This window comes from Andrographis paniculata, unplaced genomic scaffold (genome assembly GCF_009805555.1).
Source record: "Andrographis paniculata isolate CXL003 unplaced genomic scaffold, ASM980555v1 Contig34END, whole genome shotgun sequence".
Classification (NCBI taxonomy): Eukaryota; Viridiplantae; Streptophyta; class Magnoliopsida; order Lamiales; family Acanthaceae; genus Andrographis; species Andrographis paniculata.
In genome coordinates this window covers 2,771,220-2,789,614 of record NW_026137567.1, presented here as the reverse complement: position 1 = coordinate 2,789,614, position 18,395 = coordinate 2,771,220, and the positions used below count along the sequence as shown (strand labels likewise).

The window sequence follows — 18,395 nt, the reverse complement described above, 5'->3', positions numbered from 1 at the left end:
ATTAGAAAATATAAATATTAATAATTTATTTTTATATTAAAATTACATTATATAAATTTTATACTAAAAAATTAAATAAATTAAATTTATTGTAAATTATAAATATGATGAACTAATTGATAATTAACATAATAAATATATATATAAATTATTATATTATATTTTATATTATTTTCAATAGAAAAATTATTTATATTTTTTAATAAAAATATATTATTTTTAAAATTTAACTGTAACAAAAATAAATAATATTTTATAACACTTTTACAATTTTCAATAACTAATAACAAAAAATTTCAAGAGGGTGTTTGGGAAACAGCATTTTGAACAGCTTTTAGCTTATTGAACAGCTTTAAGCTGTTTGACCAGTTAAAAAGCTAATTTAGGTGTTTGGTAAATTAGCTTTTTGAACGAGCTTTTTAGACAAAAAAACTAATTTCTGAAAAGCTCATCTACCCAACGTTTTTAAAGAGCTTTTTAATTTTAATTTTGGTTATTCCTTATTTACCCTTAAAACCTGATTATTTATTTTTTACATATAAATATATTTTTATTGCAGTATTTATGAATTATTTTTAATATATTTAATTTATTAAATTATAATTTTATTTTTGTAAATTTAAAATAATTACTATTATTAATTATTAGATATAAATTATTTTATTTGTAAAATATATAAATTTTTAAAACTAAAACAAATAGAAAAAATAAAGGTTATTAATTTATTTATATATATATAATAATTAACATAATAAAAATATATATATACAAGAAAGATTTATTATTTTATATTTTACATAATTTCAATTAAAAATTATTATTTTTTAGTAAAAATAATTTTCTCATATCTAAATAATAAAAATAAAAATAAATATAAATATTTTTTAATATTTTTATAATTTTCAAAAATTAATAACAAAAATTCTCATAATAAATATTTTAAAAAATAACATATCAATGTCCTTAATAGTCGTTTTATGTATAAACAGTTAATGTCAAACAGTTGTTTTACCAAACACTTTAATACAAACAGCTAATTGAATCAGCTAGTCAAACCAGCTAATTGTCAAATGCACCCCAAATATTCTAGACTCAAAAGAACACAATTGAATATATTAGAAAAAATTAAAATAGAAATATCATAAATTGTCATTTTACATATAAATAGTTAATATCAAATAGTTGTTTTACCAGACATTTTAATACAATCAGCTAATTGAATCGGCTAACAGCTATCAGCTAATTGCCAAACACGCCCTTGATATTAAAAATATTTTTATATAGCCGGACGAAGGTAGTATCTATTTAGTATTATTAAGTAATTAAATATCATCATTAAATATTTACTCTCTCCGTCCTATAAGAAGTATCTATTTTTTTATTTTAATCCGTCCCATTACGAAGTATCTATTTTTTTTTTTTCAGTAAATACTATTCATCTAATATTACAAATAGTCTTACAACTTACACTATATTATACAAATCTCGTTACGTTTATTATTCGTACTTATATTTGAATATAATATTAATATTTATAAAATTACTTGTTATGTAGTCAGGATTGATGGAGTATTATAGAACTTAAACAAACCCATTTACTGGTAAACACGGCCTGTCTATGAGGAATGATTTAGAGAATTAAGATGTGATATTCAAAAATTTCTTGGAGGCAACAAAACCAAACCAGTTGAGTTGAAGATCACATGAAGATGATGGATGGATGAAGATGAAGCTGAAGACGAAGACGTCCATACAACTAACAGTAACTGCACAAATCCCTCCCTCCATTGATCTCCATCTTTACACTCCGACTTACTTGACTCACCGACTGCTGAGTACTACACACTTCCACGTTTCCTCGCAGCTTTACCTCCCCCTTCCCCATCCCGGATTCCTACTCCTCCCACCACCCGCCATTAGTTAACTCCTTCCTACGGCCCCCTTTTGCACCGGTACGTATATATATGTTCTTCCTCTGTGTTCGTCAATTGATTTGGGCGTTTTCATTTTCGTTTCATGTTGGGGCTGTTTATGCCAATTGAAATTCAATTCTGTGTTTGTGGTCACATATCTGTTCTGCTGTTCCTGCCTCTATGTTGGATGATTTCTGGATTTAGTGATCTTAAATAATTGGGGCAAATTGCGTATATTCTGTTACTCCACTTTCCTTCTCCAGCAAGGTTGAATGTGTCACATGTTGTGTAACTGTTGGAAAAAGGAAGTTTTGTTTACTTTATTTGTTTCGGGTTTATTTGGACGGGTGAAGGGGAAATGGCACGAATGAATGCTTTATGCTTCGTTATGTGGTGTGAGGTGAGGTGACATTTGGATTCTGCATACTCTCTCTGCCTTATCATGTTTCCTGATCTGTATTGTCACACTAATTATCCCTTCCCAATTCATTTTCACATGCTTAATGGTTTGTGATTCACATGAATTGTCAAAACCTTTGATCATGTGTACATGTTGAGGATAGAATGGATGGCATGACAGATACTTTTGATAAAGAACAAAACCATGCCGAACTTTTTCTCCTTCTGTTAATAACTCATTTAATTGCTGAGGAGGTCCATCTTTGTTTGCCTCTTGCATTTGGTGATACTGGAATTGAATTTTGTGAGCTGTTGGAGAATGAAAATCAGGAAAGAAGTTAGTGAAGATGATGTCTTGGAAAGTATTGAATTTGTGTTGATGAAATCTAAGTTTTGTGTAGTTACAGACGTGCAGATGATATTCGATTAGTCTTTGTTATTTTTCCTCTTTCATGATTCTGCTATGTTTTGTTCTTGGGGTAGTCAAAATGGTATTGTTATATTGATTCTCCAAATCTTGAGACTAATGTATTTGCATTTCTTTTGATTTCTTCAAGCAGCAGAAAAATATGCCTCTGATTATCAAGTATGACAATAAGGCTGTGCTTGACACAGCAGCATGGATATTCAATATTGTTACTTCTGTCGGAATTATTTTAGCCAACAAAGCATTAATGGCGTCATATGGATTCACTTTTGGTATGTAAGTTCAGTAAGACAATCCATTTCGACTGTTATTTTACAAACATTCTCATCTTTGTTATCCATTTTCACGACCAACCTGCTTGAATACCTCTTCCCAGTTGCATTGCTGTTATGAATCACTATACTCTGTTTGAGGTTTTCCAAATTATAAAACAGTTGTTCAATTTGATTTGAGGTTTTTGTTTCCTTCTTCTTTTAGGTTTACTGTTTATCAGCATTTTTAGATCTTATTGAGCAAGAATTTTATTCAAAATAAAAAATAAAACATAAAAAATGCAAAAGAATATTTTTAATCACATGAAAAGTGTCGATTTCTAATGTAGTCCCACAAGAATCTGGTTGCAATAGGTTAAAATTTAGTGACTTTAACTTCACCTATGATGTCAGATTAACTTAAGATAGCACAATCTTGACATAAAACTTAGAATCTGAAAAATGACATCACTTCTTCAGGGAAAATATTTTGTGCAATGAGTAATATGGATATAAGACTTTGTTGATTCTATGAAACCACTGCTTTTATTATCCTCTTTAAACATTTTTATTGTATTGTTTACACTGTATATTTCCAAATTTCACTCCTGACTCTTTTTCATCTACAGCTACAACTTTAACTGGCCTACACTTTACTGCCACTACAGCAATGACTTATATACTAAAATGGCTTGGATATATCCAGAGTTCTACGCTTCCGGTGTCAGACCTTATCAAGTTTGTTTTGTTTGCAAATTTTTCTATTGTTGGAATGAATGTTAGCTTGATGTGGAATTCAGTGGGATTCTATCAGGTCAATTCCATTAATTCCCTTTCTATTCTATCTAACTGAAGCAAATCGCATATTTCTAAATGTATGATGGTTCTGTATTTATGATCAGATTGTGAAGCTGAGCATGATCCCTGTGTCATGTTTTCTTGAAGTTGTTTTGGACAGTGTCCGGTATTCAAGGGACACCAAGCTAAGCATTCTAGTTGTTCTGTTGGGCGTTGCAATCTGTACAGTCACCGATGTGAGTGTTAATGGCAAAGGTTTTCTTGCTGCTTTCGTAGCAGTTTGGAGCACATCTCTACAGCAATATGTAAGCTTTGATTCTCTAACTTAACCAGTATTTGTAAAAGCTTCTAGTTACAAGAAAAAGCAGAATCAAAACTTAATATTTGGAAAGAACTGTTGTTGGAATGTTTTCAAATAGTAATACTTAGAAACAAATGAATTGTTTGTATTTAAAAAGGTAAAACATGTGCTTTCATGTTAAGAGATTCTTTTGCTCTTATATCCCTAGTTTTCGAAAAACAGAGTTTAAATGATGTTGGGAAATCTGTTTCATGTATGAATACAGGCAAAGTGTTATGTATTAAAAGGAAATCAGGAAACTCTTCCAGCTTCTATTTTGAAAAGTGTTTTCTTTTTGGGCCGAATCTTTCCAATCATTGATCAGCTAGGATCATATGGTAGAATGAATAAAAAAAAAAAAATGGTGTTTCCTTCTTTCCATGCTTGGCAGAAATGTATGATTTAGTTCTCACATATTCCTTTTGCTTTTGCAGTATGTTCATCATCTTCAGAAGAAGCATTCAATTGGTTCTTTCGACTTATTGGGGCACACTGCACCACCCCAGGCTGCGTCGCTGCTGTTAGTTGGGCCCTTTTTGGATTACTGGTTGACAGATAAGAGGGTTGACTATTATCCATTTACATATGCATCACTGGTTAGTGTGTTAGATGCTCAATCTACAATATGGCTAGATTTCAAACTTGTGAAATATAAGAATACATATAATTTACACATTTGTTTGAACATTTATTGATTCACCCTGCCTGCTCAAAATCTTTATTCCTTTTTTTGTGTCTGATATGTTTCTTTGTTCTTCAACTGTAAATTTATCTATCTTTGCAGATGTTTATTGTGTTGTCTTGTGCCATTGCTATTGGAACCAATCTAAGCCAGTTCATCTGCATAGGAAGATTCACAGCAGTTTCGTTCCAAGTGCTCGGCCACATGAAGACCATTCTTGTCTTGATATTAGGATTTGTCTTCTTTGGTAAAGAAGGACTTAACCTTCATGTAGTCATTGGCATGATTGTTGCAATTCTTGGAATGATTTGGTATGGCCATGCTTCGTCTCAACCGGGCGGTAAAGAACGAATTCCACAGCAGTTTAGCAGCAAGATGGAAGAAGAAATAGGGCTGGTAAAATCGAATGAGGTGAACGGGAAGGTGTAAACAGTTAAGTGATTGTTTTAAGGTTCGAACAGTAGTCAAGAATGCCTGTCTGTATGTGTGTCCATATATAAAAATTGTGATTCTTCCTGATAATAATTAAATCAGTGTTTGCTTACTTTTGCTCAAGAATGATTAGTTTAGTTGAATGTTGAATGAGGGAGTTAAAAAAACACACCCTTTAGACTTCCCGCAATTAACATACTCATCCAAAGTATTTCTATACTTCTAATTTATCTTCTACTTTTTCTTCCATTTCAATAAAAAAATTACATATATATTTATATTTATATTAAAATTAATTTTTTTATAAAATATATCAATATATACATTATCAGAGACAATAAAATTTTTATGTAATAAAAAAATAATTATAATAAATATATAAATAAATAAAAAAAGAGAAATTTCTTGGACATCTTTGATTTTTTTTTTAATTATGGCTGATGTGGCGCATAGGTGGAAGTGGAAAAAGATATCTCCTTGTAATAGATCCGTCCGGGTAGGTTATAGTCATTACCTCTGCTCTATTATTATTTTTATATATCACATCCACATCATATATATTTTAATATTCAAATCATTTTATTTATTTCACCCATTATAATAAATTGCTTCGATTCATTACCTTTAATATTTTATAAATTCACAATAATTTATTTATTTTCTATATATTTTTATTATATAATAATATATATATAAACAATATATAAATAATTTATTTATTTATTCATATTTCTACATATTTTTATTATCTAATAATATTTTTATATAATATTATATTTTAACTTTTAACCTATATAAATTGAAATTATTCTAAATAAATCAACATATATATTAATTAGAAATAGAAAAAAGAATCATACTATAATATAAAAGTATAAAATAAATATATTAACAATATAACTTAAGAGTGATATTTAACAATTTGGATTATCGAAAGAAGTTTGGTTTAATCCATTGTCTGAAGAAATTTTTATTTCCAACAAATTGATTTAAAATATGATTGAAATGATCATTATTTTTATTAGGCATTTCGATGAATTAAATATGAAAAGTAGAAAACCAACAAATAATTTTAAAATATAATAGATAAAAAGAGAGAATTAATTAATAAATTTTAAATATATTTATAAATAATTTATGTTAAATTTATAATTTAAATTTCTTTTGGATAATATTTAATTTTTCTTTTTTATTTTTATTGAAGACAACTAATTTTTTTTTATAGAAGTAATAAATTTTGATAACTCTAGCACTGTAACATAACAGATAGCTCTAATTTACCATATTTAGACAAATATATAGAGGTTGTAATTTGGCTACAAATTATGTGACAAAAATCCCTCTCTTGCAATTTGCCATTAATGTTGTGAGGGAATATGTGGTTGAACTTTTATACCATGTTAAAAATCAAATATATATATATATAAGTCAACAATTTTACTATCAAATCATTTTTAATTTTTAATTTTTATTTTAAAAATTAATATATATATATAAGTTTAATAAAATTAAAATATTAATTTTTAAAATTGGATCGATCAGACACGACCCAAAAAATTTTGAACGTATATTTTAAAATTCAGAAACAGTTTCTACCACCATTGCCTTAGCACAATTTTGCAATTTTTTTTGTTTATATTAATAACATAATTTAGTTTTTTAATATTTATATTTTAATGAAATAATAATAATAATAATAATATAAAAAAAAAAAATTGTATGTATAAGTAAACACAAGCGTGTGTTAATTTTTGAAAAGGGAGTCATCAAAGTTTGGGGAGTTTTGAAAAGGTGTTTATTACTGTTTTTCTTTGTAGGGTCCATTATTACTATACATATGTTTTTCAGAAAATTTTAGGTATTCCTCAGTCCCATCACTATCATCATCACTTCATTATTGTCCAAACTATTGATTTTATTTTTTAATTTATATCGTATTCCCTCCGACGACTTAGAAAGTATACATATTTTTATTTTGAAACGTCCCATTACAAATTAAATATTTCATTAAATACCTCATTTTTTTTCACAAATACCCTTACTTTACATCACATCATTACTTTTACACCAAAAAGTAAGAGCAAAAATATCATTTTACTACTTTTAACTACCCACTATAATTAAAATACTATTATTTTTTAAACACCGCGCCAAAAGTAAATGTTTACTTTGTGTGTGGACGAATGGAGTCGACTTGAAATTGAGAGTTATTTAAATTATATTTTAATTTAATATTTTATAAAATATTGTATATTTTTATTTAAAATTATATAAATTAGATAATACTATCTATGTCTGGTTCTAAGGGTCTCATTTATTTTTTGCATGCTAATATTTGAATATTAATTATTATATCAAAACGTAGTACAAATTAAGAAAAAAATTACAAAAATACTTTCATGAGTGTCTTATAATACTAATAGAAGGACATTTGTACAAAAAATTATACAAATATAAGACTATTTTTAATATTAAATACAATGACGCAAAAGATAAATGTGACCTCAGAGACGCACATGGAGAGTAATATTTTTTACTAGAAATAAAAAAACAAACACACCCTATATCCATTCATATTTCTTAAAAAATTCTCAATGTTACAGCAAATAGTTCCAATTTTTTGTCCAACTTCTCATTCTTCCCCCAAATTTTTGTTCTTCTTCTCCAATTTTTTTTTTGTGTGTTTCTCCTTTCACAATTTTTTGTGCTTCTATTCCTCCCCAATTTCTTTGTACACATGCAACAAATGAAATATAAAGTCTAATCTAAACCCTAATCAATATCGCTATATATGTACAATCGAGTTGGTTCGAATCACATTTACAACAAAATCGAGAGTTTGATCTATGTTGGGAGATTCTTCCGTCTTTAATGGAGAGCGATCGATTGGATTGGGAGTGATGTACTTGTGAAGAGAGAAGACATGAGCAGGAGGCTGAAGGATGTTCGCCCCTGATTAATTAAGTTTTTTATTTTAATTATATATATAATTTGCACTATTTTTAAAATTTAAATAATTAGCTACCTCTACAGATTTAATAATAATATTAGTATTATTTATATTTAACTCAAATATTTAAAAAAATTGGTTCAAATATTTCAAATATTTAGAAATATTTGAAAGAAATCGGATAAGACAAACTAAAAATTTGTTTGTAATTTTTCAATTTTTTTTATTATATTATATAATTTTAAAATTATTATATATTATTTATATAAAAATTTTTTTGGCTCCGTCCAAAAAATTTTCTGGCTCCGCCACATGAGAGCAAAGAAAGATAGATGGATCGGAGAAAAGAGCTTGGCTATGTCAAGGCCTCCCCCAAGTTGCCTCGAATGTTTTTTGCCTCTACATGAATCTCATTGTGTGTTAGATTTGCGGAACTTATTGGAAATATACCTCTATTTGCTATATGTTATCATAGGTTGAAAGTTTCTAATCGAATGATAATCAAATAATTTTATATTAGTTTTTTCTAGAAGATTTAAAGTAATTAAATTTTAAATTCATATCAAATGTCATGCCCAAATATTTGATAGTAAAAAAATACAGGTCGAAAACAAAAGTATGAAAAAGTAAACATACAAGAATAAAAAGATAAAATTATAAATTTAGATTGAGATGCAAGATCTGATTTCAATTATTACAACATGTTATTTATATGATTTAAATTGTGTCTTATGACGTTTCTAATAAGCTAATAATACGAAGAGATAAATTGTTGACGTGTTAACACAACACTGATTAAACAACAATCGTCAAATATCATTATTAGCATATCTTTATGGTCAATAATAAATAAAGCTAATTTTATAATATCGTTATACACTTTTGGGGAATAATTAATTTTATATCCGAAAAAAAATAAAAAATAATTGGACGATAGCAAAGATGGTACTACAAAATAGCACTAGATCGGGCTATAAAACACAAGAATGGAAGAATTTTATTATTGTATTCGATGCTTTTACTATATAGTGTTTTTAGTTAAATTATATTCCCTCTATCTGTCAAATTTAGGGACGGTTCCTTTCTAAATTTACAAAGAAAAGGTCCCTAAATTATACGACCGGAAAGAGGATTTGGCTTATTACAAAAGAATTAATTAAATTTTTATAACCACAATCGTAGACACAAAATAATAGATTCAAATTTCTAATAAATAATAACCAATTAACTGAATTAATTGTTCTTTTTTTTTTTTTTTTTTCTTTATAATGTGAGAACCCGCAACCGCTACCGAAAGTGCGCACTGAATAAACCTCCGGTCCAACTTAAGAATGAATTGTTCTTTTAAACTAATGAATTGTGTGAAAATGCAAGAGAGCCTGTAGAAACAACAATATGATGTTTTCTTTTTCTTTTTTTTTTGTATGCATTCTGGATAAACTTTCGATCGAACCTAATAATCTGTGACAATATGATTTTTTTTTTTCTTTTATAATTATGTGCCATGATCTCATTATTTAATGATATAGCTTTTAAAACTATTTGTACTTAAGTCTCTTATAATAAATTTTGTTCATATTATTTCAAGAATTTGCTATATATACACTCAATGATTAATGGGTGGCCATGAGCATAACTCAAAGGATTAAGGGTTACATATTGCAAAAAAAAAAAAAAAAAATTGCATTTTGAATTCTGGTAACCCGTGTATTAATTTTACGGAAATATCATACTCCCTCCCTCCTATATTTATATATTTATTTATTTATTGTATGGAGTTTTAGAAATATTAATATTATATAGGAATGTAGTATAAATAAAAATAAAAAGACTAAACTAACCTTATTAGTTAGTATGGTATAATATAAATGTAATGATATTTGTGTAATATATTGTAAATTGGAAGGATATTTGTAATATTAGGTAGATAGAACACTTACTAAAAAAATAAATATTTTATTATAAGACTGGACTAAAATGAAAAAAATAGATAGATTGATAAAAGATGGAGGGAGTATTATTTTTTTTAAAAATAACAATATAGTTCAACAACCATAATTGTATTCTTCCAACACAATTTTTCGATGTATTTCTCAATAATATTAAAAGAATATACAATATATACAGTTTGTTCATCAATTTTTAATTTTTTTTAACAGTACGATTTCATGTAAATATTAGATAAATTAAATTTATACATATTAACATAGTTTATATAATATATATTTTATTCATCCATAAAAAGTAAATAATTCAGTACAAAATACTCTTTCCGTCCGGCTAGAAAGTATACATATTTCTATTCTGAGACGTCCAATTATAAAGTAACCATTTCATTAAATACTCTTTTTTTTTTTCACAAATACCCATACTTTACATCACATCATTACTTTTATACCAAAAAAATAAGAGCAAAAATATCATTACACTACTTTTACATACCTCGCGTTAAAAGTAAATGTATACTTTTTGTTTGGACAGAGAAAGTATTATTTTAAATATTATCACACGATTCATCATACTAACATAAAAAACACATTCATCTAAAAATACACAATATACAGTATAATTTTATCTACTCTAAACAATTTAACAATTAAATATAAAAAGATTAGTATTTTTTTTTTTTTATATATTATCGATATCATTATAATATTAAAAATATCTCAAATTAAAAATACTAAATACAATTTACATCAATTATTTTTTAATATATATTAATGTTATACAAAATAGAAAAATAATAAATAATAATAATAATATATCATCCCATACCGTATATAATACAGGTGGATGTCTAGTTCAAATAAAGTCGTGAATTCCCCTGTACCCGCCCGTATTAAATTGATGTTTCATTCGTAAATTATAAATATGTATCTATCATATATTTACCATGGATTCGTTCCTCATTAATTTAAAATTATACTCCTCCGTCCCATAACTAATTTTTAAAATTTTGAAACGATCATCATCTATTTGTTATTCAATAATCTACAACTATATATTATAAGATAAATTTTGTATTATATGAAATTGATAAATAATAAAAACATTTATTAAAAAAAAAGCTGTTAGAAATATCATTTTCTGTATATTTGGTTGAGAAATTTTTAAAGATTTTTTTAATTATTATTTATTATTTTTTTGTTCATATCTATTTTTATATTATCAAAAAATTATTATGATATAAATTTTTTTATTATTCAAAATTTAAATTTTCACATAAATATTCTATCAATTTTTTGCAATTTTTTAATTTATTTATTATTTTTTATATTATATATTATAAAATAAAAATTAAAAATTATAAGGGGTGGGGTGGGGGGAGGGGGGCTGCCCCTTTGCCCAACATATATCCGCCCCTGGATATTCTATTGGTAGTAGATAAAAAGTACGGGGTAAAGAAATTTTTGTCCTTGTGAGTGTATTAGTGTAAAAGATAGTGGCAATTGTGTAATAATAATGAAAAAGTCAGGGTAGTTTTATAGTTATATGATTATTTATGAAAATAAGACTATTATTTTGAGACGGACAAAAATAATAAACAAAACTATTGTATTATGATGAAAGAGTATTTATTATATAACAAGAAAGAGAGTAAAAAATAAAAAATAGAGAACCATAAATTAATTTCTCGTAGAGATCCAGTGTATTTTAGTTTAGTTTTTTTTTTTTTCTGAATTTTTTTTTTAGATATAGAAAATCATGTTAATAATATTAAAAAAATAATATTTTATGATATTAAATAGCACCTCCGTTCAGATGTAAGAATATCATTAACTTTTTCTACGTGTTGATCTTTGAATATTAATTATTATTATATAAAAAATTTAGTACAAATTAAAAAAATTACAAAAATATTTTCATTAGTATCTTTTAATACTAGTAAAATAATATTTATACAAATAATTATACAAATATAAAGATATTTTTAATATTAACTACAAAAGTGCAAAAGGTAAATGCAAGGAGAACCGAGAGAGTATTATTTTTTATAAACATACTTTGTAATATAAATTCTGAAATAATTAATCCAAATATGAAGAAGCCATGTCATGCCAAGTTGTATAAATAAATATTGATTTGATATTTAAATTATAAATTAATTTTATTATAAATAAAAAATAAATATTTGATTTGATATTTTTTTTAAAAAAAAAAATCAATAAATAGTAAAAATTTCAAAAAATTCGGTAAAATAAAACCTAAAACTGTAGACGAGTTAAGGCTTTGCGAGGAAAACGACAGCGCCTTGCATCGTCGCACGTGCGACGCTTTCCCATTCGCTCAGTTACACGACAAAGAGGACGCTTCGAAATTACAATATTACCCCCGAAACTGTTGTGCAGAACATTCACATTTATTTCACGTCACATAATTAAGAACGGGGCCCACCTTTTCCATTTTGACCATTCTACCCTTCACGGGAAGGGCATAAATCCATATAGTAAAAAACCAACATCTCTCCCCTTTGTTTCATCTAATTAAGCAAAAACAAGAAAAAAAAAAAAAGACACCCAAAATGAAACGTTAGTCATATAGAGTGTGACATGAAAGATAAATAAATAAATAAAATTTGTAAAACATAAGTAAATAAATAATTACGAAAAAAACGATGGGGAGTGAAGTGGAAATATGCGAAGAGGTGTGGATGGGCATTTTGGTAATTCCGGAGGAGATGTTGGTGGGCTTTATTATCGGCAGGCGGTGCAGGTGCAGTGCACGTGACATAAGGCATGAATCCATCCGTCCGTCCATCCGTAACCGTTTAATCTTATCTGTGGACGTCATCCACGGTTGCAATTGTCCAGAGATGGGCCCCACTCAGCACACTTCCACGCGCCTTTATAAATTCACCTGGCGTCACCTCACCTCAGCTCCACCGTTTTCTTTTTTTAGACATTTTTCAAAATTAATTAATAAATAAATTAATACGAAATGACAAGAAAGCCCTTGCTTGTGAGCATCGTTTTTTTTTTTAATTATATATATATATATATATATTTGAGTAAATTATATAACATTTCTATTTATTTTTAGTAAAAATATACAAAATATTATGTATTTTATTTAAATATTATGTATTTTATTTATTGTATGAAAGTCCTTCGAATTAATATAAAATTTGAACGTAACATTTTTTTTTGTCCAAAACTAATGTTTTATCCGTTCTTTAATAATCTATCTATTTTTTCATGTTGGTCTGTGTCATAGTAAAATACTCATTTCATTTTTAGTAATTGTACTGTCTACTTAACATTACAAATACTCTTCCAATTTATAATATATTACACAAATATCATTATATTTATATTATACAATACTAATAAAATTAGTTTAGTCTTTTTTTTTACTTTTATTTCTACTATATCTAAATATAATACTAATATTTTTAAAACTCCGTGCAAAAAACAAAACAGATAAATAGATATGAAACACATGGAGTATTTATTATAAATATGAACCTAATTATAAAAATTTTATACAAATAAAATAGGTAAATACATTCGATAATCATTTTTTAATATAATAAATAAGTAAAAATAATCAAACCTCAATTTTTAATTTTTTTAAGATAAATTATTACTTGATTTTTACAAAAATTATAAATATAAAGGATCAACTATTTATTTATTTATTTTATTAAAAAAAATCATTAAATATATTTTACCTCTTTCACTATATAAAATTCGTATAATTTAAGTTCGTGTTTACAACTAAATATCAATTTTGGACAAAAATGATATTACGTACAAATTTTACATTATTACAAAAGAATTTTACATAATAAATAAAATATAGAATATTTTACTAAAATACGAAAGAGTGTTATATAATTTATAATTTTACTTTTTTTTTTGGGTAAACTGTTTTTTTAGTCCCGTAACTGGACCCCTTTATCATTTTAGTCCGGTAAGTGGAGCTTGTTGCAAACTAGTCCCATAAGTGAAAAATTTTCGTTGTTTTAGTCCTCCGGCGCCGGAGACGCCCCCGTGGCTCGCCGGAGGTGACGTGTCCGCCAGGTGTCCCGCCAGGTTAGCGACACCTGGCGGACACGTGGATTTATTATTTTTTTTCATTTTTTTTATTTTTTTAATTTTTTTTAATTGGACCAAATAAAAAAAAATACAAATAAAATTAAAAATAAGTTTAAAAAAAATTAAAAAAATGAAAAAAAAAAAAAAAAAAAACAATCCACGTGTCCGCCAGGTCAGCGACACCTGGCGGACACGTCACCTCCGGCGAGCCACGCGGGCATCTCCGGCGCCGGAAGACTAAAACAACGAAAATTTTTCACTTATGGGACTAGATTGCGACATGCTCCATTTACAGGACTAAAATGATAAGGGGTCCAGTTACGGGACTAAAAAATCAGTTTACCCTTTATTTATTTATTTTTATTTTTTATTTATTTTTTACATGAAATAATAAAAATAAAAAAGAATTTGGACAAATGGGGTTTGAATACAGGCAGTTAATTAATATGTAGGAAGTAGAAAGTGAGATAGAGCATTATAAATATTTATATAGATTCATTCATATTCGTATTCGTATTCGTATTCGTATTCGTATGATGTCAATCAAGTGAAGATTATTACACTTGTCAGCCTACTACCTATAACTTTTGTCACTTCCTTATACATAGCCATGTATAGACGTATGTATTTATGTATAGACCCCGTCAGAGCATCTTCATCCATTTTTATTTATTTATTTATTTATTTATTTTGGGTCTAATTATATATATATATATATATAAATAATTAAAAAAATTAAGTATTTGACATGCTTTTCAATTAATATTGTAAAAAATAAATGTATACATAAACATGTACAAAGTACATATTTCACGGACTTATAAAAAATATTAATAATTTAATACAAAATATCATTTTTTTATATTACTGATATATTAAAATATTCTGAACTAAAAATACTAAATAATACTATTATCTTTATTTTTTTCAAAAGTGCATTTTGCAATTATCGATAGATGCAATTTGGTTCGATAGTTCAGGCTCAACTCCTCGCTTTATTTGATTTGTATTTGAAATTAGACTTTTAATTTTTAATTTGAATTTTAGTTTAAATAGTATTTTGATATTATATTTTATATATATAAAAAAATTATTAAAAACTGTTCAGATTAAATAGTGTTGAAATATGTTTAAAATCATAAGCAAACACATTGCGACCGAATATGTTCGGTTTGGTTTTTTTTATTTTTTTTTACACTATTAAATCTAAATTTTTTTATATGAAATATCAAATTTAATAAAGACTTTATTTTTAAAAAAATACAAAAAATGTACAAAAACTAAAATAAAACACCAAGAGAAATGGAATCGATAGTTTATTACATATGATAAATTTTCCTATTTCAATAAAAATACGTCAAATTAATAGTGCACATAAAACAAAATCTTTCCATGCTATGACGAAATAACATAAAAAAATTAATAGTATCGTACCAAATTTTGTTACAGAAAATTTGATGTCATACCTATTATTTTTATATATTTGTTTTTTGCATATAATTTTAAAAATATTAGTATTATATTTGGATGCAGTAAGAATAAAATAGAAATGACTAAAATAACCTTAGTAGTATGTGTGATATAAAGGTAATGACATTTGTGTAATATATTGTAAGTTGTAAGGGTATTTGTAATGTTAAGTAGATAATACAGTTATTAAAAAAAAGAAATAGATACTTTGTTATGGGACGAATTAAATTGAAAAAATAAATATTTTATGGACGGGGAAGTATATGCATTTTATAGCTTTAGATTTTAATTTAAATAATAGTTTGATATTATATTTTATACATATATATATTTATAAAAAATTATAAGAATTTCATAATGAAAATTTTAAGAAAATAATAATAATTGTTTTATGATGTTGCATATAGTTATCATTTAAGATATTTTACAATGTGCAGTTTAGTATTTATTTATTTAATTAATATAATATTATTTAAATTATGTAGGCTCTTTAGATGATACTCTTAATCAATAATAATAATTTAAAAATTGTTATATCAAATATTTCATTTCTATTAACAATTTTTGTTTTTAATATAAAATTGTATTAATTCTTTAAATATTTATATATTTTATTCGAAAATTTTAATTATTTTCAAATTTTGCAAACTCTTACATAGAAAGGGATCGACTTTTTTTTTAAGCATGAAATATATTTTTATCATTTTATTTAAACCAAGGAATATTTAAGATAGTTTACTTTAATCTAACCAATAAATATATCATATACTACTCCCTCCATCCCATAACTATAATCTTAATTGGGTTGGTCACGAGATTTAAAGAATATTGATATTATATTGGTAGTTGAAAAAAAAATATAGATAAAAGATTTTTTTTGCCCCTGTGAGTGTATTAGTGTAAAAATTAATGACAATTATGTAATAAAAATGAAAAAGTAAGGGTAGTTTTATGATGATATGGTTATTTATGAAAATAAGACTATTGTTTTGGGAGAGACAAAAATGGTAAACAAGACTATTGTATTGGGACGAAGGGAATAATATTAAATATAAATACACACTATTGCTTGTTAAATAGTTATATTTTGTTCTCTCAATATTGATATTCCTAAAAAAAATAATAATAAACAATACAAATTTTTTTTACAAAAATAAAAAAGTTAAAAAAATTTCAAACACTCTTCTAAAAAAAATTAAATATTCAACTTAAAATAATACTATATTTTATACTTTTAACACAATTTTTGATATCTCACGTCAATAATCAATCCATCTAAAAACGTGCGTGAAGAGAGAACTTAATTGCGTATACTCCCTACTCTTTATTTAAAGAAAGATTGATTGAATGGTTTAATTATACATATTCAAATCGAATTAAATTACGTCACGTGAAAATAGAGGTATAACAAATATTATTGGCATTCAAAAGTTCTTATTTTATTGGTCAAAATAAGCGAATAAAAACACTGATACTCGAAATATTCACATGACGATTATTGTCATAAAAAAAAAAAAAACTTTATTGGTCAATATAAATGAAAAAACATTGATAGTTGAACTATTGGCATCACGAATGTTATTGGCGTTAAAAAATATACTTCATTCGTCAAAGCACCGAATAAAAACACTGATACTTGAAATATTCGCATGACGATTATCGACACTAAAAGAATACTTTATTGGTCAATATAAATGAAAAAAATATTGATAGTTGAAATATTGGTATCACGAATGTTATTGGCGCTCGAAAATGCACTTCATTCGTCAGAGCAAGCGAATAAAAACACCGATACTCGGATATCTGATAACGTATAAACTTAACGGTATTTATATTCCGTTCGATTTCATTGGTGTACGAAGAATATCTGGTCGGTTGAAATGGTATTCATATGTTGTTTTTATTGATGAAAAGTAGTAGATTGACGTAACGTTGCTCATAATTTTTTGGAAACGGTCGATCCAAAAGAGAGCCAATTAGATTACAAAATAATCGTTTCGACGCTTATAAAATAAATTCTTTCTTTTTCCGAACATTGGTGTACGAAGAATATTTGGTCGGCTGAAATGCTATTCATCTATTGTTCTTATTGACAAGAATTCCAAGATTGACGTAATATTACTCATAATTTTTTGATATTTCGACCCTTATAAAATAAATTCTTTTTTTTTTTTTCCGAACTATGTCTAGTTACATCATTTTCAAACAAAAAAAATTAAACAAGTTGAAGTAATTCAAAGTGATGACATAATCCATCTTAATTATATTATAATTTAATTAAGAAATTAATTAAATGACATAATTAACAAATGTAGAGAGTAGAGAGAGAGAGAGAGAGAGGAAGGAAACAACGTAGAAGGTAAGACAAGGGCCACAATTATCTCCAACTCCACATGAATCCATAGCAAGTGTGAGTTTCTATACTATAATTAAATCATAGTACAAGTCAAAAAGTGGATTAATTAATTAATTAATTATTTAATTAATCTAGTAGCAGTAACTGGAATAATTAATAGCAATAATAATATGGTAATAATCAAGATATTAAATTTCTTATTAATTAGCTATTCTTTTGAGATCATCATTTATGCATGCATGAATGAAGACAAATTCCCCTATTAAACAAAAATAAAAATATAATAATAATATTATTATTATAACAATGGAATCTCTCTCTCTCCTTCTCTCTCCATAT

At 25.9% G+C, this 18,395-nt stretch overlaps 1 protein-coding gene across 6 annotated transcripts; it reads left to right on the top strand.

Annotated features, from left to right (window-relative positions):
* The first annotated feature begins 1,593 nt into the window (after positions 1-1,593).
* LOC127248425 (UDP-rhamnose/UDP-galactose transporter 4) lies at positions 1,594-5,359 on the top strand. 6 transcript variants are annotated; one of them, XM_051270752.1, is made up of 7 exons: positions 1,594-1,762; positions 1,865-1,952; positions 2,873-3,011; positions 3,620-3,804; positions 3,893-4,093; positions 4,563-4,724; positions 4,913-5,359. In XM_051270752.1, exons 3-7 carry the CDS (start codon positions 2,882-2,884, stop codon positions 5,237-5,239), a joined length of 1,005 nt encoding a protein of 334 aa, XP_051126709.1. In that variant the 5' UTR covers positions 1,594-1,762; positions 1,865-1,952; positions 2,873-2,881; the 3' UTR covers positions 5,240-5,359. The 6 variants fall into 6 exon arrangements, with proteins under 6 accessions (XP_051126709.1, XP_051126710.1, XP_051126707.1 ...); XM_051270753.1 differs by having other exon boundaries at positions 2,870-3,011; XM_051270750.1 differs by having other exon boundaries at positions 1,594-1,952.
* The last annotated feature ends 13,036 nt before the right edge of the window (positions 5,360-18,395 follow it).

Coding starts and splice junctions, on each gene's coding strand:
- LOC127248425 (XM_051270748.1), top strand. CDS start 2,272: ATGGCACGAATGAATGCTTTATGCTTCGTTATGTGGTGTGAG. Junction 4,094..4,562: donor GCACATCTCTACAGCAATAT/GTAAGCTTTGAT, acceptor TTGCTTTTGCAG/TATGTTCATCATCTTCAGAA. Junction 4,725..4,912: donor CATTTACATATGCATCACTG/GTTAGTGTGTTA, acceptor CTATCTTTGCAG/ATGTTTATTGTGTTGTCTTG.